This window comes from Meles meles, chromosome 5, assembly GCF_922984935.1.
Source record: "Meles meles chromosome 5, mMelMel3.1 paternal haplotype, whole genome shotgun sequence".
Classification (NCBI taxonomy): Eukaryota; Metazoa; Chordata; class Mammalia; order Carnivora; family Mustelidae; genus Meles; species Meles meles.
Window position 1 is genome coordinate 20,919,387 of NC_060070.1, and position 25,167 is coordinate 20,944,553.

General features: G+C 41.3%; 1 protein-coding gene across 2 annotated transcripts in view; it reads left to right on the forward strand.

Moving 5' to 3' along the window:
• LAMA4 (laminin subunit alpha 4) overlaps window positions 1–25,167 on the forward strand; it is a 151,345-nt gene that overhangs the window by 70,995 nt on the left and 55,183 nt on the right. For both annotated transcript variants that reach the window (XM_046005514.1, XM_046005513.1), the window contains exons 9-12: window positions 4,065–4,176; window positions 7,178–7,345; window positions 10,643–10,836; window positions 14,756–14,872. In XM_046005514.1, the coding sequence (XP_045861470.1) occupies window positions 4,065–4,176; window positions 7,178–7,345; window positions 10,643–10,836; window positions 14,756–14,872 (591 nt within the window). The remainder of the gene's footprint in view (window positions 1–4,064; window positions 4,177–7,177; window positions 7,346–10,642; window positions 10,837–14,755; window positions 14,873–25,167) is intronic.

The window sequence follows — 25,167 nt, forward strand, 5'->3', positions numbered from 1 at the left end:
AGCATGACTTAATACCTGGTGTCTAAGTGATCGCGCTAGCTGCTAGGGATACTGAACTGAATATAATAATATAGCATAAGCCTCGCTCTCAAGCAGCTCACAGTCTGGCAGGGAAAACAGATACATAAAATAAAAGACTCACCACATAGCATTCAATAAGAGAGGAATGGTACGGGCTAAAGAGCGTACTCTAAGGGAAAAATAAAGAACTTGCTCACTAGGGCTACAGGAGGGAACGATTCCCAGAGAAGTCGAGCATTGACCTACGTATTTAAAAATGACCAGGAGTTTATCAAGTACTTCCAAGCAAGTGAAAATTCCACAAGAGCAAAGAGATAGATATTCATAGTGTGTTCTTAGAACTAGAAAAGCTTTGGCTATGGCCTAGTGAAGATTAGCTGCAGGGCGCCTGGGTGGCTCCGTGGGTTAAGCCTCTGCCTTTGGCTCAGGTCATAGTCTCAGGGTCCTGGGTCGAGTCCTGCATTGGGCTCTCTGTTCAGGGGGAAGTCTGCTTCCCCATCTTTCTCTGCCTGCCTCTCAGCCTACTTGTGACCTCTCTCTCTGTGTCAAATAAATAAATAAAATCTTTAAAAAAAAAAAAAAAGCTTAGCTGCAAGGCAAGGAACGGGAAGTTCTCAGAGGCCAGATCATGAGGAACCTTGACCACCACACTCAGGAACATGCGGACTTCATCCTGTGGACTTTAGAGAACACTGAAGTATTTACATAGAACCACGAACTGATCAGATTTGAAATTTTGAAAACATTCCTCTGCGGTAGGGAATGATGGATTAGCGAGTGAAGAACTCTGAAGATACGGATAGCACTAGTCTGGAAAACTGCCTCTGGAGTCTAGACAAGCGTGGTTGATGGCTACCTTGCCTTCGTTTGAGAAGAATTTGCAGTGATCAGGTATCAGTCAAGACTGTGATCATATGGAACAGGAAGAGAGGCAAGAATGGCAGGCACAGTAAGAACAACTGGGTGACCAATGGACATGAGGAATAACAAGGAGAAATCTCTGGCTTGGAGAAATGACTATTCTAAGATTACAGAATGGGGGCCACTGGCTGGCTTAGTCGGTAGAGCATGCAATTCTTGATCTCGGGGTTGTGAGTTCAAGCCCCACATTGGAGGTAGAGATTACATTTAAATAAATAAATAAACAAATAAATAAATATCAAAAAATAAAATTACAGAATAGATTAATCTGGATGTTTCTACTAACTAACCAGAGGGTAGTTAGAGAAAGATTCAAGTCTGTAGCTCAGAGGAGAGATCCAGTCTGGAAAAGTTGTTAGAAGCCATCTGTGTTCAGGAGGTGGGGAAACCCACACCTATACACATTCTGAAATGGCACACCAGTATGCCCACTACTGTTTCGTCCGGTGCTGTCCTTGTTTATGCTTGTCTCCCAGAGTGATTCCTACAAGTTTCCCCTTTCACTTTGAAAAGTGTCATAGCATAAGCAATAACATATATGATCATCCTACATGTTGATTATCATCCTCACTTAGACTGGTTGATTTTTTAAATTTTTTTAAGATTTTATTTATTTGACAGAGAGACACACAGCAAGAGAGGCAACACAAGTAGGGGAAGTGAGAGCGGGAGAAGCAGGCTTCCTGCTGAGCAGAGAGCCTGATGCGGGGGGCGGGGCGGGGGGGGGCTCTATTCCAGGACCCTGGGATCATGACCTGATCGGAAGGCAGACACTTAACAACTGAGCCACCCAAGCACCCTGGTTGTTTTGTTGTTGCTGTTGTTGTTTAATCAGCAATCTAGATACACTCCCCTCCATGCATTGTATTACCAAAAAGTTCTTGTCACTTTTATGTCAAACATGTACAAGGAGACTTTGCTGTTGAGGGGAGTAAATGCTTCATCTATTTGTAATGTGAACCATTCATCAGTTTATGCTGTCAGTTAATTTTTTAATTTCAGCTCTTCTTAAAGCAAGGTGCATCTGTTTGACCAGGGGCCTATACTGTTATTTTTCTTCCATAAGCAAAGCTACAGAAAAACATAAAACTTTCAAATAAAGCATCACTATCTATTAGGGCCAGTAAGTTTGCAATTTAAAGTGATAGGCGGTCCCCTTTACCACGGAGTCTTTGGTCAAATACATAGTGTGTGTCTCAGCGCCCTCTGGTGTTTGTAGGAAAGAAGTGTTCTTAGACGCAGTCCAGCCTCCCCTGCCCTCCGTTGCTTCAATTCAAAGTTTCCTTAAAAGAAATAAGTTAAACGACTACAGTAATTACAATAGGCCTTTTTCTTTGAAGAATGAAGCCAAAGTTAAATGTGTGTGTGTGTGTGTTGTGCTTTGCAAACACCCCCCCCCCCCCCGCAACCCTCAGTTTGTTTTGTGAGATTAAGAGTCTCTCGTGGTTTGTCTCCCTCCCTTCCTACCTCCCAATCCCCTCACGTTGCATCTCCACCTTCTCATATCAGGGAGATCATATGATAGTTGTCTTGCAAATATAATTTAAACAGATCAAAAATTAGAAAAAAAAAACAAAATAAAAAGAATAAACAGATCAAAAATCAACTTGTTGAAAATTTCTAGATGTTTTAAATAAACGTGTTCATAATTTTTAGAAGCAGGGAGGAGCGACGTCAGAATAAGATTCATCTTAGTTTCTGCATCATATGATTTTAAAATGGGCACAGACTTTGTGTCTCTGGAAAGCATGAGAACAAGGCAAGAGGAAGACGGGCATTGGAGGAAGGAACGCCAATGACTCAGAATGCAGGTGTCCGTTAGTTCAGAGAACCCACTGTTTTGGGAAGCATCTGATGGTCCCATTACTGCTGCCCTGCGAGCTTTATATGGATGGCGTCTGGGACTGACTTGATAAAAATCTTCTGGGGCATGTGTTTGCTCTGATACCATTTCTGCTTTGTCTTCCTTGACTAAGCCAAAGAACACTTTGTCTTCTGTGGCTTATGCCTGGGAAGCCTAAGAGCTTTTCCAGGTGAAATCATGGCATAATCCTCTGGCTGGAACCCTGGAGGACATAGCCACTCCCCTCTCCCAGTGAAACTGTGCAGGGGGTCTACAAGCACGCTGGGGGGCAGACCACCCTGCGGTCCGCTCAGACGCTGCAGCACTTTGGTAGAGAACCAAGCCTGAAAAGCACCAGATGAGGCGAACAGACATCTGCCAAGTTCAGACAAAAGAACTCCTTCTTCACTTATGTATGGCCCATGAGCCAACCTTTCTAATGCTGAAAGGAAGGACATAGGACACGTCCCCAGCACCATACAGGCCAGTGTCCTGGCCGTGAGCCATTTCTTAGATGAGCTTCTGCCCTTACACACACAGAAATATGCACGTCCACGTACACACCCACCCATGCTTCCAGAAGCTGCATTTGAGTGGGGATTTCATCTTGACAAATACTACGTGGGAGCTCAGAAACAGAAACTCCCCAGTGGAGAGAACGGAGTCCCCTTCTCAGAGAAGAGTCTCATTCACTCCGAGCCAAGTCTGCCTGAGTGGTTATTTGTACCCGAGTGCCATCAGCGTTGATGGGAATTTGGAACACAGCACCGAAAACAGCATTGAGCCCAGTCAGCATAATCCTTTAAATCTCTGTGGTCGTTCAGTGTCGGCGCTGGTTGGACCACCCAGGAGCCACTGGACGCACAGGGCATTTCAAGGTCTGCCTGCTTTCTCAACAATCGCCCCTGTGAAACTCTAAGCATTTCTGCCAGCACAAAGTCAGATTGGTCCGCAGACATGGGTCATTTCCTAGTCTGGAACTGTGAGCTAAAGTAAAAATTCCAAGGGTAAATTGCATATGAAAGGCGGTTGGTTTGGACTGAACTGTGACCCATGGCATAGGAACACAGCTGATTTTACAGCGTCCTGCAATTCTAAAGCTGGTCATCCCATCAGCCTTCACGTGTGATTTCTGGGGCCATGTTATATGTTATATAACTTCCACACGCCAAGGAAATTTATGGTTATGGAAGACATTACGTCCACCCACCATTGCACGCACAGGTAGAACTTTCCCTTCTCGTAAATTTAAGCTGCTCTTTATATGAATTATTTGCAGGAAAGTCAAGTCTCAAGAAGGGGCAAGCTGGCTCAGAAGGAAAGCATGGATACCATTAACCACGCAACATACCTTGTGGAGCAAGCTCATGACATGAGGGATAAAATTCAGGGTAAATACATTCTCTTCTCACGCCGCTTAATGTCTAGTAATCATTTGTGTTTTAACAACAAAATGATGGCTACTGTTAGTGTTCGCTATGTGCCAGGAACTACTGTTACAGTGTTATATGTAACGCTGTTAAATATAATACTGTATATAATATATAATATATATAATATAATATATATAACACTGTATATATAACATATATATGTTATAATGTGTATATAACATATATAAATACACATATATTATATACAGTGTTTTATATATACAGTGTTATATATAACACTGTTAAATATAATACTGTATGTAATATATAATATAATATATATAACACTGTATGTGTAACACTGTATATAATATATGTGCATTTATGATGGTTTATATGTATTACATATAAGGTCTTCCAGTTTGCCCATCTAGGATTTCTGAGCACTCATCCCTACTTATTATCTGTTGGTTGTCAAGAATAAATATATGGAATCATTCCCTTTCCAGGCATTTCAAGGAAGTGGGATGCCAGCATACTCTTCCAGCAAGGAAATGGAATGCTATGGTGTCTCTAAAATGCAAGAGTTGAGTAAGGGTCATGTTTTTCTGGACTATTTGCAGCAAAAACCCCACCTTTAGAGTGGCGGGAAACTGTCCACTAACCCAAACTGCCCTAAGCTCTTTCTACGATGCCGTTTCCTGAAGACCAGGCAGGCAACATGCTCCAGGCCCCAAGCCAGAAGAAAAGCCTGGAGGCCCCATGTTCGATTTCTTTGCCCTAAAGCGTTGTGGCAGATTTTATCTTCTTCCGTCTTAGACGAGTACTTATTTGTGCTCTGACTTCTGATAAGTGTCGCTGTATTTGAAAACCATCTGAATAGCCCACTGAAAGCCAGCCTCCAATTTACCAACAGAAAACAGACGCTTTCACTTGTTCTAAAATAGAGAATTTTCTTGACTCACAGTCTACGAAGATACAGTATTTGTGTGTTTCCATAGCTTTTATCGTATATATTAAGAGCTGGGTGATAACATCAAGTGCATCTCAGGGCACAATGGCAGTAAAGGAGCCCACAGTGAGAAAGTCACATCTTTATCCTGAGGTATAGGGAACATATTCCAGGCAGAAGGATGAATGGAACCAAGAGTGGACATTTGCTGTATTTTTCTTTGGTGACTATAATACATGATAAAAATAAACAGCATGCATTTCAAACAGCCCCCAATCCCATCTTCACTGTTTCATGCTTTTGCATCTACCAATAATTTTTTTCATTTTAGAGTTTTATTGATTTTTTTTTTCAAAAAGTAAGATTGAGCCTAGATGAGCTGACCTCATCTAATTAAGAAATAAATGCCCCTCTAGGCAGCAAATAAAGCCAGCGTCCTAGTGAACCATTCAGAGAAAGTAATTCACCTTTGCTGTTGTAAATTTTTATTCTACCATGTTTCACTGGGGAGGGATCTAAGCCCTCTATTTGACCCTTTCAGCATAGGAAAGATGAAAGAAATACAAAAGAAATGTAAATGGGAAACAATAATTTCCATCAGTTTACTTTTTAAAAATAATGCATGAATAGTCTCCAAGATTAAGGCAAAAATGTTATTGTCTACATTTCCTTTTTCTAATCTACACCGGACATGGCTAAAATAAAACGGGCCAGAATTCAAAATGTAATATTTGGATCAACGTGCCAAAGAAGTCAGTGCTGTGAGTGATATATCTAAGAGGGGACGTGGGAAATCTATGTTTCATTTATTTCCCGAGCTAAGATTACAGATTTCACTTGAAAAGTGAATGTTTAATCCCTTCATAGTTTTGTTGCTAGTGTATCTTGGTTTCCCTGTAACTTTCTCAGTGATATTTACAGTGTTCAAAAACCTCCTTCCCCATTTATCTCCTCTCCTTCAGAAGTCAGGGATGCTGCGCGGGACCAAGAGTGTGTCATTCCTTTTTCCCAACCATCTATAAAATAACTCCTGGTGACCTTCAAGCCATTATCCATATAAAATACAAGCCCTTATCTGGTATGACTGATGTGACACCAACGATTGTTTCCCCATCTCGTCTGGCCGACCGCATAGATCATAGTAAACTACAGACACACAATTTCATTTATGCCAGGAAGATAAAGTACTTCCTCCCAGAGCTGTCAGAGGACAAGGTGGCAATTACATAACTTTCATCTGATCCTATTTAGTAGGAAGAGAAAGTCAGAGCTCTGCTGGTATTTAGACAATGCATTTAATCCCTCTGACCATCAGTTGTCCCTTTGGTTCTAAAATTCTCCAGAAGTGGAGTGAAAATGACCCAGAATCAAAATGGCCCCGTCTTGACAGTCATACTACAGAAGGCAAATAACAATTGCAAAGTATGTGTGTGCGTACACTATACATATAAAATATATTTATATAGATATATAAGTATATATTATATATATAAATGAACAAAAACTCACATCACAATATAACAAACCTCTATTTTTATATCTGGTCTATAGAATAATCTGAAAGATCCACTTGAACAACTATCAATATACTCTCAGTTTGGTTTAGAGCTTTGCTCAGAACCTTGGCTAAAATATAATTAGTATCTCTAACACATCCTACAAAGGACAGGAGATGCCTCAGAGAATTTTTTCCAAGTTATATATTTTGATCAAAGACCCCAGATTTGTGTGCCTTCAATATTAGTGTTCAGGAATTACTAGGGAAACCAGACACAGCTGAAGTCAGGACAGGCTTTATATTAATCCCTTTCCCATTCTGAAGACACCAAATGGGAAGCAGAGTTGTTTCCTCACGTTTTACTTCTCCTTGGAATATATGATGAATCCCAGTGCTGACACCAGTATTTACAGATGAACCTTCGTCCACTGGCTTTGAATGAAACCCTCTTTCCATTTCAGGATCAGCCCTGCCCTTTGCCCTCCCTGTCTGTGTTCTCAGTGGCATCCCCCATAAAATGTCCAGACAGCCCACCCTGCTTTCTTCTCTCACTGTGCCCTTCCTTTCAGAGATCAACAACAAGATGCTCTATTATGGGGAGGAGCAGGAACTTACCTCTGAAGAAATCTCTGAGAAGCTGGTGTTGGCCCAGAAGATGCTTGAGGAGATCAGACGCCGTCAACCATTTCTCACGCAAAGGGAGCTGGTGGATGAAGAGGCAGATGAAGCCCATGAACGTAGGTGTTTTCAACTCCTGAGGCGGAGCATGGGTCCACTTCCTTTGTGGGTCCAAGAGGGGATGCTGAGCTACAGGGGAACATTTGGTCAAAGCAAGCAATCTCCAATATTTGCCGTTATTTTTTTATAAAGATTTTATTTATGGGGCACCTGGGTGGCTCAGTGGGTTAAAGCCTCTGCCTTCGGCTCGGGTCATGATCCCAGAGTCCTGGGATTGAGTGTCGCATCCCTTCTCTCTGCCTGCCTCTCTGCCTACTTGCGATCTCTCTCTCTGTCAAATAAATAAATAAAATCTTTTTAAAAAAAAGATTTTATTTATTTATTTGAGGGGGGACATGAATATGCATGCACACGTGAATTGGGGGAGGGGCAAAGGGAGAAGGAGAAGCAGACTCCCCGCTGAGCAGGGAGCCCAACACAGGACTAGATCCCAGAACCCTGGGGTCATGACCTGAGCCGAACACACTTAACTGACTGAGCCACCAGGTGCCCCTAGATGCAGCTATTTAGAACTTATTCGTGGCCTCAGGGAATCAGGACAGCCTGTACAGTCAAGATTTCTAGATCCAGGCCCAACCTTGACCTTTTGAAAAAGAACTGAGATTCCACATAAAATCTATAGACTTTAAACTCCTGAGGAGAAGAATTAGGGACTTCATAGTTGGTGAAAACGTATAAAACAAGAGAAGAAAAACTAAAGGGAACCAGTTTTCAGAACTCCAATAAAAGAAATCTAAGGGGAAAGCAGTAAAGCTACAAGCCCAGCAACGTTCCTGTTCTGAGGTCTGCGAAGGACTTTTAATGACTTTTAACCTCCAGTGCAAATTTAACATTTCCTTCAATGATGCATGTAGGCAAGAAACCGCAGTAGTATCAGCGAACCTATGACTTGGCCACTCTGTCAGTTGTCAATGACTATCTAGCAACTCACCCCAAATATATTCATTTTTTTTAAGATTTTATGTATTTGACAGAGAGAGAGAGTGTGCACAAACAGGGGGAGCAGCAGAGGGAGAAGCAGGCTCCCACTAAGCAGGGAGCCCAATATGGGTCTCTGTCCAGGCCCCTCAGATTATGACCTGAGCTGAAGGCAGACACTTAAAGACTGAGCCACCCAGGCACCCCAAACATATTCATTTAAAATTACCATTTATTTGTTCATGATTTCACTGGCAATTTGGGCTCCACTCCACCTGGACAGCTCATCTCTGCTCCATGTAGGAGGAGCTGGGCTCCCTCTGATGTCTGGGGCCTTACCCAGGATTGCTGCGCTTCCCTGGCTTGTGGAGTTTTACCCTCAAGGAGTCTTGCCCAGGCTCATTCTCACAGGGCAACAGCTTTCCAGGAAGGCAAGAATGGAACTCAATTGTGTCATGTCTATCCTACTGGCCCAGACCCGCCCAGATTAACTCTCCTCTTGATGGGAAGAGTTGCAAAGAATTTGTGTGCATTTTAATCCACACAATCAACAAGAGAAGCCATGGATCTGGGTATTGGATTTTAGCTGTAGTCTGATCTCACAACATTCAGTTCATCAGTAACTCAAAATTGTGTAGTTATTAGTCCCACCTCTAGATCTTGTTACTTCAGACTTAATAAACAAGCACATGTGTTATATATCACCCATTTGTCTTTTAATATCTTGGTCTTTGTTTTAAGTCTATGTATTTTATTTTACTTTTTTAAAAAGATTTTACTTATTTATTTGAGAGAGTGAACACAAGCAGAGGGAGTGGAAGAGGGAGAAGCAGGCTTCCCACGGAGCAGGGAGCCCAAAGCGGGGCTCGATCCCAGGACTCTGGGATCATGACCTGAGCTGAAGGCAGCCGCTTAACAACTGAGCCACCCAGGCGCCCCTTTATATATTTTAAAATACATGATAAGAAGGGGCCTGAAGTCTTCACTAGATTGCAAACTGTCCCATGGTACAAAAATGGTTAAGAACACCTGTACTACATTATTTCCCTACGATACTATCAACTTCTGCTAAAAATTATTGTGACTATTCTAGAAGAGGAACAGTCTTCACCTGAAGGCATGTTATCATAACAAATGTATAGAGTCTTAGAAACAGCAAGAGTTCAAGAAGAATCTCAGGTCCCATTTCTGGGCCAGGATGAAGCCAGTGCTCGGGAAGGCTGGAGCTCTGATGTCACAGACAACAGCTTCCCCACTTTTTGCCTGTTTCAGATTGGAACGAGTCTGCCCTGGGGAAGTGAAACCGATCACATCTCCCACATAGCCACCTTCCGCCTGATCAATGCATTTTTAACCATTTTCTTCACTCAGTCATGAGCATGTGTCTTCTGCTCACACTAATGAAGGAAAAATACAAAATCTTGAAAAGTCAGACGGATATTCCCTGGAGGAAAAAGAGAATTAAGATAGGTAATCAATTCATGTTACTTTGATCAGAGGATTAAGACATATAAAGAATTTAAGAATATATCATTGCCATTGACTCTTCAGACCACCCAGAACAAAGGTTTAGGTTTGACCCAAAGAAGCTACCTAAAGACAATTGTCTAAAGAGAATGGAGAAAATGTCAGTAGCAGATAAGATAACTTTGGTTATTTTTTTTAAAGATTTTATTTATTTATTTGACAGACAGAGATCACAAGTAGGCAGAGAGAGAAAGAGGAGGAAGCAGGTTCCCTGCTGAGCAGAGAACCCGATGCAGGACTCCATCCAAGGACCCCGGAATCATGACCTGAGCCGAAGGCAGAGGCTTTAACCCACTGAGCCACCCAGGCACTCCTATTTTTTTTTTTTAAGATTTATTTATTTGACAGATAGAGATTACAAGTAGGCAGAGAGAGAGAGAGAGAGAGAGACCGAAGCAGGCTCCCAGCTAAGCAGAGAGCCCGATGCGGGGCTCGATCCCAGGACCCCGGGATCATGACCTGAGCCGAAGGCAGAGGCTTTAACCGCTGAGCCATAGTAAAACTATAGTATATCCAAACCCCTTTGTCTGATAAAATTATGAATAATCTGGGTAATAATAAACACAGCATAATGACATAGTTTTCTCAAAAAACATAATCTCATTGGAAAACCTAATCAGGCTTTTTTTTTTTTTTTTTTGGCTGACTGTACTCCTGGGACTCTCAGACTCTACAACCAAGTATTTCTTTCTTCAAGTGTAAAACACGGGGCTATTTTTATGAACAACAGCTTCAGTCTCTACTGCTAGGGAAGGCATGCCCTGACAAGTTTGTGTTTTTGCTCCCTGCTGGATGGAGGGGTAGGAGGCAGGAGAAGTCCAGACTGAGGCTCTGTGTCCATTTCTTCCCAGTGTTGAACCAGGCTGAGAGTTGGCAGCGGCTATACAATGACACTCGCTCCCTGTTCCCTGTCGTCCTGGAGCAACTGGACGACTACAGTGCTAAGTTGTCAGACCTCCAGGGATCCCTGGACCAGGCTCTTGACCACGTCAGGGATGCCGAAGACATGAACAGAGCCACAGCAGCCAAGCAGCGGGACCACGAGGTACAGTGGACACACTCCCTGTAAATGCATTTCAGACATATACAACACAAAGTTATACCAAGAAGGGATGGTTGGCATACAATTTCCTAAAATACTGACATATTCAAGTATTCGTATCTTTAAAATAGTTATGCATTTTTGCCACTGTAATTTGCTAATGTCACTGTGTGCACCTAAAATTGAGTTGGAAGCATTGTAATTGTTGAGCTTCTGCATGGATAAGAACGCAATTGTTCTTGGGGCTTGTGTCTGTGCGTATGGATAGGCTGTTCTTGCAAGTGAGTTAGCAATGTGCTATTCCTATGCCTACCATTTTTTTTTTTAAACTGAGAGCACTAGAACACCAAAGCAACCCAGAACCATATTTTAGAAGGGTATGTGTAATTTCTGGAAAGGTATGATAAGCAAATCCCACAGCCGGACTGGTTGGCAGCCACAGGGATAGGGAGTCTAATTCAAGCCAAGGTCATGAAAATACGAAGAGATGAGAGAAATTCCCAGATGTAGCCATAGCTTACAAAGGCGGGCATCCTGATGGGGGCAGGATCCGTGCATGCCCACCTTAGGGGGCTTAGATCTGGTGGTGGTCATGGCTGTTCCAAGCAATGCATGAACCCACACCACCACCATGCAGAGGAGCGATCTTCTGATAGGGAAGACACGTGCATCTTGGACATATCTATAAAGATCAGAATGAAATAGCAATGTCAAAAACTAGGAAGCAACTATGAGCAAGTTCATTAATTCAGTTATGTTTGCTTTTATTGTCTCCAAAACCACCTTAAGTGAGACTCTCCACCCTGATTACCAGTCATCACCATCTCTCAGTAAGTCACTGGAAATTTTCCTAAACAAAAGTGAATTACACTTAGCACCACCATTTTCTAATAGGAGCAGTCCCTCAGCCAGCATTTTTGAAGAATAGCAAAGGCCAAGAGAGCCACCAAAATAGCCTCCCTTTTTCTACGCTCCATTCCTGCTCCCTTGCCACCTGCCCGCCCCACCCAGCCTGAGCAGCTGCCCCCAGAGCGGTTCTGACTGCGCTACTCACTCTGGTAAAACCCTTCGTCTTTCCCTTCTGACCCTATAGCAGTGCCTTTGACTCTGCAGCTTGTGAACCACTGAGTGATCATAAAATAAGTTTGGGGGGTTGTAACCAGCCTTTCTTTTTTTTTTTTTAATTGAAGTATAGTTGAATAATCAGCATTTTCTAAAAGAAAAGAAAGAATAGAATAGAAAGTATCAAAGCACATCATCTATAAGAAGGTATGGTTTCATTGCATTTCTGCTTCAGCATTGCAATATAAATCTCATTTTTTACTGTGGCTCCCTGTTAAGAACATTCGAGACCCTGTCCGATAGGACAGCTTATATCCCTGCACATGCCATGAGGGACGCTCTCTGATCCACCCTTTGCCAGCCTCCTTGGCCTCGCCTGTTGCGGAGTCCCTGCCTCCCACGTTCAGTTCAGGCAATATTACACTTCCAGTAACCCCATGGGCCTGGAACACAGACTTCCTTTTCCTTTCTCCTTCGCAGGGATAGCCCCAGGCATCACCTCCTCTGGGAGGCCTCCCCATCCCCACCCCTCCCCATGCCAAGGTTAACAGGTGCTCTCCTCAGCAACCTCATAATGCACCTTGTGCCGTTCCCGTTTCAGTATTGCGATCATCCCTTCACAGACCTGCCTTCCCTACCCCGCCTAAGTGTTGTAATTTCACATTTCCCTGTTAGACCTACAGCAAAAGAATAACAGCAAATTTCCAATCTTTTTACAAAACCAAAAGTAACCACACAGTTTAATCATTTTGATATGTGCAGACGGTAGCCACACAACTAATAATTACATGATTTATCTCACCATCCCACTCTCACCCCAAAGGGTAATAGAATGATAAAAATCTTTGTCAGATGAATGAAAGATTCTGTGTTTTGGAAAGCACTCTTTAGAGAGTCTGTTAAAGCAAAGCTCTGCCTTCCCAGGACTGTCTCTCTCATTTTTTGTAAGGCTCGGGAAATTTATTACTCTTTGCATCTGTGAGATGGAAACTGAACAGGCTTGATAGCGTTAATTGCGTGTCATTTTCATAATTATTGTGTTCATATTGACCTTCTTTCTGTGGGAGTATACTTTTTTCAAAGCTAATTTTATTCATTTCTGTCTAACATTATCTGTGATGAGTCCAGTGTATGATAAGGGATAAGCCCCTGAGCTTGAAGCGTATCACTTCCCAACTACTGCAAATGAACTTCTCACTCAGTGCTTATTAGCACAGGGCTTTGAAATTTGGCTCTAACTTTTGGGTTTTAGCTATATTCCCTTAAGGCGACCAGATACAAGAGCTTCCCAGCAGGGGTCATATCTCAGACTCTGTAAAAGGAAAATTGCTCTGAAGGAGCTAAATAATACCAACCTTTTTTCACCTCCTTTCCTTACATATAGTTCAATACCCATGCTTTAAAATACTGCTTTTGTGTAGCACTGTGTAACTACCTGTCCTTGAAGAGACAAGAATAATTAACCTGAGATAGTCACACTGTATTAAGCCTGATGGATTTTGAGGGGAAATTGATTTTGCAATGTTCTTGCATTAAGAAGATGTTCAAATGGGATTCTTTCCTGTCCTTGGACCTTTATCTTCCCCTCTAGCAATGCGTTTGGAGAAGATGGCTTCCGTCTTCCTTCCCTAAATTAGAAAAGACCACAAGCAGCACGAAAGACACTAAGAAGAACTTCAGAAGTTTATCCCTCTATATATCCCTCTATATCTGTGCTTCTGTAATTATTCCCGTGATATCTTAGATTATACCATAAGTCATGTATTTCAACTCCCATACAAATGACCATTTTAAAGTAACTTCAACTCATTTTTTACCCAGACTGTAAAATGAGTCTTACTTTTCCCTCTTGAAGTATCATTCTGGCTGCTTTCAAACTCCAAACTCATTTGAAGTTTTCTAATATTCCTTCAGAATCACAACGTGCCTGCTTCTAGAACCCAACAGTGAAGGTAGAAATTAAACCATTGATCAAAAAATCCCTTGGGGGGCGCCTGGGTGGCTCAGTGGGTTAAAGCCTCTGCCTTCGGCTCAGGTCATGATCTCAGGGTCCTGGGATCGAGCCCCGCATCAGGCTCTCTGCTCAGCAGGGAGCCTGCTTCCTCCTCTCTCTCTGCCTGCCTCTGTGCCTACTTGTGATCTCTGTCTGTCAAATAAATAAATAAAATCTTTATAAAAAGGGGGGGAATTCACTGGCTACTGTTTAAATCTGAAAATTCAAGACAAAGCAGGATGAGCTTTGCTATTAAAAAGAAAAAAAAAATCCCTTGGGCCACTTCCCTCCTCAAAAAGTCTGAGCATCTAACATAAAGAGCTCCAAGTGCTAGGATGGGAGATCACAATTTCATGATTTAATAGTAGAGCCATTTACAATTTTTAAAGAGCATTAAGATTTTTTTGTATATGCTTTATTCCTACCCAAATGATATATTTGTGCCTGGCCCAAAGTCACCACATGATAAACGGTTTTTTAGATTACTTCATTTTCCACTTACTCAAATATAGAGGCTCTGTGAAATCCTGTGTCCAGTGTCCCACTTTACATTTAGGGAGAAAAAGTCAATGCCTCTCTCTGAAGTGGTCAGTCTCTTTGAGATGATGGTGTTATAAGTAAAAATCATAACTAAGTGCTTCGAAGCTCCCAAAGTGCTCACTTTTGTTATCTCCATAGTATAAATGAGAAAACTGCACGTGGCATGGGTAGAATTCCCCAAAGTCACACAGCAATTAGGTGGTGGGGTTGGGAGAGGAACCCGGATTTATCTGAGCACAAAGACAGGAGGTAACATTGACCACACTCCCTGATGTTTTCTCTAAAGTGACCTTCTCGTCCACGCTCACTTACTCTTTGTTCCCATAGAAACAACACGAGAGAGTGAGGGAACAGATGGAAGGGGTGAACGCTTCTCTGAAGACGTCTTTGGATTCTCTGACAACACCTCGTCTGACCCTTTCAGAACTTGATGAGACAATAAAGGTAGGGATGCATGTGACTTGTAGGTTTGTATTTATAGCAGATTAGAACAGCGGCTCAGTGTCACAGAACAATAATGGAATCCAATTCAAATCTGTCAAGTTAGCCGGCACTATCAAAGCAAGACTGGGTGACTGAGTGTTTCAGTTTCCTTCATCGTATGGTGGCACGACTCACATATGGCTATTTAAATTTAATGACTTAAAAAGAAATACATTAAAGTTGGATTCCTCAGTTGAATTAACCATATTTCAAGGGCTCCATAACATCATGTGTTAGATCTCCTGCATAGATCTCCTGGCAGAAAGTGCAACTTAGAGCCACCCTACTCACTCTTTACTCATAAGTTGTGTTTTTAATAAAGCGAGCATTCAAATCAATAAGAGACATAGTTCTAAAGTAGAAAATTTCCAGTGAACCAGACAATCCCAAAATTACTCTTAACTCATTTGTATTACCTTTGAAAGGATACCATTTTAAAGTCATCTGATCACCATCTCCTCCTTTGACAATTTCAGCAGCAAGCTCTCTGTCTTCCTTTCCATCCCTAATCCCATTACTATCTTGGAGACATCAAAATCCAGATGGATGAGCCCACTAGCTTTCAGACTTCTGGCTCCTATAACTTCTGTCCAACAAGATTTTCCTCCAGCCCACCTTGTTATCCCTGCTCTGGCCATACCCAGGTCTTGTCATCAATAACAGTACCTCCTTCCAAATCCCAGTATTAAGCCCCTCCCTCTCTTATCTCACTTACTCTGGAATATTCACTCCAGCAATTCTCTGGCCACACGGAGACCTCCTCCAGCTCATTATCCTGCTCCTCTCATATCCTCTTCTCCCTCCTTAAGTAACTAAAATGACCAGTAAGTCGTCCCTCTTATCCATGGTTTTGCTTTCCATGGTTTCAGTTACCCACAATCAACCTCTGTCTAGAAGCAGATGATCCTGCTTCTCACATATCCTCACAAGGTCACTTGTAGTCTAATGCTACAGAATAATGACTACGTCAGTCACCTCACTTCATCTCCTCACGTAGGCATTTGATCATCTCTCTTCGTCACAAGAGGGGTGAGTACAGTTAATAAGATATTTTGAGTGGAGTGGGGGGAGGAAGATGGTGGAAGAGTAGGACACCTACATGTCCTTGGGTCCCAGGAGTTCAACTAGTTAATCAAATCATTCTGAACACCTAAGAACTCAACAGAAGAGAGAAGAGAAGAAGAGCAGCAATTCTAGGAACAGAAAAGCGACCACTTTCTGGAAGATAGGATGTGTGGAGAAGTGAACCCAAGACAATACACTAGAAGATAGACCGCAGAGGGAGGGGCCAGCTCCCGGCAAGTGGTAGAGAAGTGGAGCACAAAATCAGAACTTTTAGAAAGTCCACTCCACTGAGGGACATCATTTCAGAGGCTACTCAGGGCATGGGGACAGTGTGTTCTCAGGAGCCACAAGGTCCTGAGGGGTGCCTGAGTGTGGCAGAGCTCCCAAGTATCAGAGTGGGGAAACCAGCTGCAGAGATGGAGACGAGGAGTGGGCTCTCAGCTTGGGGTTACCTTAAACTGTGACTGAGGCACAGTTGGGCTACTCCTCTTCAAGCAGGGACCCCACAAGTTGCAGATCCAGAGAGACCCCCTCCTTCCTCCTCTGGGAGGAGTGACACAGGAGCATGCTGCAGGATTCTTGTGGGTTTGGAGACTCCAAACGGGGCTGGGCACCATTTCTATCTCTCTGCACCAGAGATAGAGACTCTCAGTCACAGGCTGAATGAACATGGAGTGTGGCCAGAGAGCAGGGAGACAAGAATGACGGTCTGCTTTTCTCTGAGGGTGCACTGAGAGGAGGGGCTCTGAGCTCTTAGCTCCTACAGGGCCAGAGATTGGGGGGTTGCCATCTTCATGCCCATCCTCCAAAGCTGTACAGAAAGTGTTCAAGGAACAAAAGCAAACCCGAGCAGATTACTTAGCCTGGCCACTGGCAAGGGTGGTGCAATTCTGCCTTAGGCAAAGACAATTAAGAATCCTGCAACAGGCCCCTCCCCCAAAAGATTAGCAAGAACATCCAGCCAAGAACAAATTGACCAATCAATGAGAATTGCAGAACTCCCGAGCTAGGGGAATGCAACACATAGAATTCATGGCTTTTTCCCCAAAATTCTTTAGTCTTTCAAGTTAAAATTTTTTAATTTGTTTTCTTGTTCTATTTTTAAAATGTTTCCTCTTTCCTATTTTAACCTTTTTTTAAACTATTTTATCTTAGCAATACCTTTTTAAAATCTTTTTTAATTTTCATTGTTACAGTCATATTCTATCCCTTCATTGTATTTAATCTTATTTTTTGTGTACATATAGGTTTTTCTTTTTTTTTAATTTTGTGATACAATTTCTTCTAACAGATCAAAATATACCCTAAATCTAAACGTGGCTTGGTTCTAGTCTCCAGTCTGATCACATTCTTTCCTCTTTTTTCTTTTCTTTTCTTTCTTCAACCAACTTCTTTTCTTATCAATTCCTTTTTCAGACTCTTTTTTAATTTTCATCTTTACAGTCATATTCCAACCCTTCATCGTGTTTACCCTCATTTTTGTATATACATAAGTTTTTTTCTTTAAAATTTTGGGAGGCAGTTTCTTCTAACAGACCAAAATACATCCAAAATCAAGTGTGTGGCTCTATTCTATTCTATTCACCAGTCTAATATATATAGTATATGTATATATTTTTTTCTTTCTTCTTTCTTCTCTCCCTGGTCTTGTGTCTCTTCCAATTTGGTTGGTGTATATTTTTCTGGGGTCATTGCTACCCTTTTAGTATTTTGTTCTCTCATTTATCTATTCTTATCTACATAAAGTGACAAGGCAGAAAAACTCACCTCAAAAAAAAAGAGCAAGAGGCAGTACTAATGGCTAGGGACCTAATCATTATGGACATTAGTAAGATGTCAGAACTAAAGTTCAGAATAACAATTATTAAGGTGCTAGCTGGGCTCGAAAAAAGCATGGAAGATACTAGAGAATTGCTTTCTGGAGAAATAATATCCCTTTCTGGAGAAATAAAAGAACTAAAATCTAACCAAGTTGAAATCAAAAAAGCTATTAATGAAGTACAATAAAAAATGGAGGCTCTTACTGCTAAGATAAATGAGGCAGAACAGAGAATTAGTGATATAGAAGACCAAATGGGAATAAAGAAGCTGAGAAAAAGAAAGATAAACAACTACTGGACCACAAGGGGAGAATCTGAGAGATAAGTGATACCATAATATGAAACAACATTAGAATAATTGGGATCCCAGAAGAAGAAGAAAGAGAGCGGGGCAGATGGTATATTGGAGCAAATTATAGCAGAGAATTCCCCTAATTTGGCAAAGGGAACAAGATCAAAATCCAGGAGGCACAGAAAACTCCCCCCAAACCCCTCAACACCCCATCATCTAATAGTTAAACTTACAAGTCTTAGTGAGAAAGAGAAAATACCAAAAGCAGCTCTGGACAAGAGGTCTTTAACATACAATGGTAGGAATTAGATTGGCAGCAGACTTATCCACAGAGACGTGGCAGGCCAGAAAGGACTGGCATGATATATTCAGAGCACTAAATGAGAAAAATATGCAGCCAAGAATACTATATCCAGCTAGGCTGTCATTGAAAATAGAAGGAGAGATAAAAAGCTTCCAGGAAAAATAAAAACTAAAAGAATTTGCAAATATCAAACCAGCCCTACAGTAAATATTGAAAGGGATTCTCCAAGCAAAGAGAGAGCCCAAAAGTAATAGACCAGAAAGGAACAGAGACAATCACAGTAACAGTCACCTTACAGGAAATACAATGGCACTGAATTCATATCTCTCAATAGTTACCCTGAATGTAAATGGACTATATGCCCCAATCAAGAGACACAGGGTATCAGTATGGATTAAAAAAAAAAAAAAACCTATTGGTAAGCTGTTTGCAAGAAACTCATTTCAGACCTAAAGACACCTCCAGATTTAAAGTGAGGGGGTGGAAAACCATGCACCATGCTTATGAACATCAAAAGAAAGCTGGAGAGGCAATCCTTATATCAGGTAAGTTAGATTTTAAGCCAAATACTATAATAAGAGATGAGGAAGGACACTATATCACACTTAAAGGGTCTGTCCAACAAGAAGATCTAACGGTTTTAAATATCTATGCCCTAACATGGAAGCAGCCAATTATACAAACCACTTAAAACACAAAATCAAAGAAACACATCGATAATAATACAATTTTAGTAGGGGACTTTAACACCTCCCTTCACTGAAATGGACAGATCATCTAAACAAAAGATCAACAAGGAAATAAAGGCTTTAAGTCACACCCTAGACCAAATGAACATCACAGATATATTGAGAACATTCCATCCCAAAGCAACAGAGTACATATTCTTCTCTAGTGCACATGGAACATTCTCCAGCATAGATCACATCCTGGGTCACAAATCAGGTCTCAACTGGTACCAAAAGATGGGGATCTTTCCCTGCATATTTCCAGACCACAGTGTTTTGAAACTAGAACTCAACCACAAGAGGAAAGTTGGGAAGAACCCAAATACACGGAGGCTAAAGAGCATCCTACTAAAGAATGAATGGGTCAACCAGGAAATTCAAGAAGAAATAATTCATGGAAACAAATGAAAATGAAAGCATAACTGTTCAAAATCTTTGGCAGTCCTGGGAGGAAAGTACATAGCAATACAAGCCCTTCTCAGGAAACAAGAAAGGTCTCAAGTACACCACCTAACCCTAAACCTAAAGGAACTGGAGAAAGAACAACAAATAAAGCCTAAACCCAGCAGGAGAAGAGAAATAATAAAGATCAGAGCAGGAATCAGTGAAATAGAAACCAAAAGAACAATAGAACAAATCAACAAAACTAGGAGCTGGTTCTTTGAAAGAATTAATAAGGCTGATAAACCCCTGGCAGACTTGTCAAAAAGAAAAGAGAAAGGATCCAAATTAATAAAATCATGCAAGAAAGAGGAGAGATCACAACCAACACCAAAGAAGTACAAACAATTATAAGAACATATTATAAGCAACTACACACCAGCAAATTTGATAATCTGGAAGAAATGGGTGCATTCCTAGAGATATATAAACTACCAAAACTGAACCAGGTAGAAAGAGAAAACCTGAACATACTCATAACCACTAAGGAGATTGAAGCAGTCATCAAAAATCTCCTAACAAATAAGAGCCCAGGACCAGATGATTTCCCAGGGGAATTCTAGAAAACGTTTAAAGAAGAATTAATTTCTATTCTCCTGAACTGTTCCAAAAAAACAGAAATGGAAGGAATGCTTCCAAACTCATTTTATGAGGCCAACATTATCTTGATTCCAAAATCAGGCAAGCACCCCATAAAAAAGAATTACAGACCAATATCCTTGATGAACATGGATGTAAAAATTCTCACCAAAATACTAGCCAATAGGATCTGACAGTACATTAAAAGGATTATTCACCAGGGACAAGTGGGATTTACTCCTGGGCTGCAAGGTTGGTTCAACATCTGCAAATCCATCAATGTAATGCAGTACATTAACAAAAGAAAGAACAAGAACCATATGATACTCTCAATAGATGCTGAAAAAGCATTTGACAAACTACAGCATCCTTTCTTGATCAAAACCCTTCACAGTGTAGAGATAGAGGGGACATACCTCAATATTATAAAATTCATCTGTGAAAAACCCATAGTGAATATCATTCTGAATGGGGAAAAATTGAGAGTTTTTCCCCTAAGGTCAGGAACACAGCAGGGCTGTACTAGAAGCCCTAGCCTAGCAATCAGACAACAAAAAGAAATAAAAGGCATCTGAATCAGCAAAGAAGAAGTCAAACTCTTACTTTTTGCAGATGATATGATACTTTATGTGGAAAACCCAAAAGACTCCACTCCAAAGCTATTAGGACAGAATAGAGAGCCCAGAAATGAACCCTCAACTCTATGGTCAACTAATCTTCAACAAAGCATGAAAGAATGTCCAATAGAAAAAAGACAGTCTCTTCAACAAATGGCGTTAGGAAAATTGGACAGCCACATGCAGAAGAATGAAACTGGACCATTTCCTTATACCACACACAAAAAAAGACTCAAAATGGATGAAAGACTTCAATGTGAGACAGGAGTCTATCAAAATCCTTGTGGAGAACACAGGCAGCATCCTCTTGGACCTCAGCCACAGCAACTTCTTCCTAGAAACATCACCAAAGCCAAGGGAAGCAAGGCCAAAAGTGAACTGTTGGGACTTCATCAAGATCAAAAACTTCTGCACAGCAAAGGAAACTGCCAACAAAACCAAAAGACAACCAACGGAATGGGAGAAGATATTTGCAAATGACATATCAGATAAAGGGCTAGAATCCAAAATCTATAAAGAACTTATGAAACTTAACACCCAAAGAATAAATAATCCAATCAAAAAATGAGCAGAAGACATGAACAGACATTTCTCCAAAGGAGACATAAAAATGGCCAACAGACATGAAAAAGTGCTCAGCATCATTCAACATCAGGGAAATATAAATCAAAACCACAGTGAGATACAACTTCACACCAGTCAAAATGGCTAAAATTAACAAGTCAGGAAATGACAGATTTTGCAGAGAAAGGGGGACCCTCCTATACTGTTGGTGGGAATGGAAGCTCTCTGGAAAACAGTATGGAGGTTCCTCAAAAAGTTGAAAATAGAGCTACCCTATGACCCAGCAATTGCACTACTGGGTATTTACCCCAAAGATACAAAGGTAGTGATCCGAAGGGGCATGTGTACCTGAATATTTATAGCAGCAATGTCCACAATAGCCAAGCTATGGAAAGAAAGATGTCCATCAACAGATGAATGGATTAAAAAAGATGTGGAATATATATATATATATCAAAAAGACCCAGAAAATCTTGCCATTTGCAATGACGTGGATGGAACTAGAGGGTATTATGCTAAGCGAAATAAGTCAATCAGAGAAAGACTATTATCATGTGATCTCTCTGATATGAGGAATTTGGGAGACAGAGCTGGGCGTCATGAGGAGAAGGGGGGGATGAAACAAGATGGGATTGGGGAGGGAGACAAACCATAAGAGACTCTTACTCTCAGGAAATAAATTGAGAGCTGCTGGTGGGTGGAGGGGAAGGATAGGGTGGCTGGGTTATGGACATTGAGGAGGGTATGTGCTATGGTGAGTGCTGTGAATTGTGTAAGACTAATGATTCACAGACCGGTACCCCTAAAGCAAATAATACATTATATGTTAATTAAAAGAAGATATTTTGAAAGAGAGAACTCATTCTCATAACTTTTATTATAGTATATTATTATAACTATTCTATTTCATTATTATCTATTGTGGTTAAGCTCTTACTGAGCCTAATTCATAAATTAAACTTTATCATAGGTTTGTATGCATAGGAAAACCATAGTATATATAGTTTGGTACCATCCACAGTTTTAGGTACCCATTAAAGGTTTTGTAATGTTTGCCCCATAGATAAGAGGGACTATTGTATAATCATTATTTTTAAACACCCTTAACTCGTATACCCTCTGCCCCTACTGTACTCACATGAGAATTCTATTCCCATATCTTAGTAAACCCAAGTATCCCCAGCATCATGGCCATACCAGAGAAGTCAACATAATGAACAGCCTACCTCCTCTTCTGTCGGTCTGTCTGGTGAATTTGCTTCATGCTGCACTGAAATATAAAAGCAAAGAGAAGAGAACTTCCCTGATCTTTCCTCCCCAGTTCTACCAGTCCACCGACATCTGTATTTACCCTTGTACCTCCCTTTCTCATATAATTAATGGAGTGTCCCTTGTTCTGTCAAAGTCCCATCTCCCTGCCTATGCTCTGAATCCAATCCTTTCTCAGCTCAATACTCCCCAAAGTATTCCCTCTCTCTTCTGTGTTACCCAATTCTTATTCTCTATTGGACTGTTACTACCAAAATGTTAACCTGCTGTAACTTATTTCCTGTCCTTTAAAAAAGGAAAGAGATTGCCTACATCCCCTCTGATCTCTGCCCCATTACTCTACTCTGCTCAACTTCACAGCAAAACACCTTGAGAATCATTTACCATTGTCATTTCCACCCTCCAGCTCCCTGGTGTCTGTTGTACTCAACTACTCCAAATGGGATTTCATGCCCTTCCACTGAGACTATCACCCAGTTCACCAGTGAACTCAACATAGCCAAAACTGTGGTTGCCTCTCCCTCTCCCTGCTGATTAAACTTTCCTCCTTATTTAAACACTCAGAGCTTTCATCCTGGCTCCTCCAGTATCCCACTCACCTGGTCCTCCTCCCACTTCATTGGCCATGTTTTCATCTCTACATATCCTCTATGTAGTATATATTGTAGTAAATATTTTAGGTTCTGTGGCCACATATAACCACTCTCTCGTTTTCTTTTTTGGTTTTTTGTTTGTTTGTTTTTATACCAAAAAAAGTAATACTCTTTAAAAATGTAAATAATATTCTTAGCTAGAAGCTATATAAAAATAGGCCTCAAGCTATTTTTGGCCCAGAACTCTGTCCATCCCTACTCTGGTATAATGACTGGCTTAGTTCTCAGTCCTAAGCCCTCTTTGGTACTTACACTTTCTCCCTAGTTGATCCCATTGGATCTCATGGCTTTAAAGAACAATTGTATGCATGCTCCCACAATTCATACCTCCAAATTTCATACTTCCAGTATGATCATTTTACCTGGTTATTCCACCCCCAAGACTACATGACTGTAGAAGGTAAGCACTGTGTCTATTTTTTTAACTTTATTTTATTTTTTCAGTGTTCCAAGATTCATTGTTTATGCATCACACCCAGTGCTCTATGCAATACATACCCTCCTTAATACCCACCACCAGGCTCACACAACCCCCACTTCCCTCCCCTCCAAAACCCTCGCTTTGTTTCTCAGAGTCCACAGTCTCTCATGGTTTGTCTCCCGTCTGATTTCCCACAACTCCCTTCTCCTCTCCTTCTCCCAATGTCCTCCATGTTATTCCTTATGCTCCACAAACAAGTGAAACCATATGATAATTGTATTCCCAGAATGTAGCATAGTTCCTAGCACAGAGGGTTTATTTCTATGGAGAAAGTATTAAGTCTCTAGCCATTTCACAGGTCATCTGGGGAACAATACTTTGAAAAAAATTATATTTAGTTGGTGAAGCCACCTGGGTAATCAGATTTGTTCCTGTATAGCAACTGGTTGATTTTGAGAGGGATAATAACATGATCAGATTTGTTTAAAAGAAAGATCACCACTCCTGTAGGAGAGTTCAGAGTGGGCTGAAAGATTCAAAGTCTGGGCTGGGAGAGAGGAGTTAGATTATTCAGAAAGGAAAGTGCTAAGTCAAGTTTGAGTCTGAGCTAAGTCAAGTCTGAGCAACACCAACTTTTACAGTCTCCTTCCTGGACAGTGAAACAGGAGACCCAGGAGAGAGCAATGTCACAGAAGCTAGGGAAAGAGATTTTTAAGACAAAGGCAGTGACCAACACTGTCACAAATCAGATAAACCCAGGAAATAAAGACAGGAAGGTGGGTCAAATGGATCTGGCAACATGGTGTCTGACACTGGGAACCTTGGCAAGAACCATTTTCTGTGGAATGCACTGCACCAACAAAGAAAAGAAGCTAGAGGGGAAGCTAGAGTCAAGGAATAGGTTTTATTTGTGTGTTTTTAATGGGAGAGGTTAACTGGGCATGTTTACATCTGAGAGGGGAGCCAGTAGCTAGGGAGCAAGAAGAACAGAAAACAGGGCAGCATGCCTTATACAGAAAAGGAACGCTTTTCCTCTTAAAGTATGACAAAGATGTACATAAAGTTGTGCTCCAAATAAGTGTATAGGGGTTTTTTGGTGGAGGGCAGGAACTGGAGGATGGTGGCAAAGAGTTGTTTGCAACTCTTCTTTGTTAGTATTGGAGTCTGTGAGGAGAATAGTACCCCCTTTCAGCTCCCAAGTTCTAAACAAGTTGAAAAATAAATAAAATAGTAAATATAAAGTCCAAGACTATAACTTTCATTTCTGATGCAGTTTAGATGAGGGCATGGCTTTAGATCTCTTAGCCAAGTGGGGTTGCTAATATTCAATCCCAGAATTAGGCACAGCTGCCCACTCAGGTAGACAACATCATTGCAAGGTTCCTATACGGGTTCTGCCTAGAACAGTTTTCATTAGGGACAAACACAGGAAAACTCTGGTTTTCTGCTGGCAGCTTGCTACCAAGAGGCAGAAGGTAGAATTGAGTAGAGCCTACATAGTTA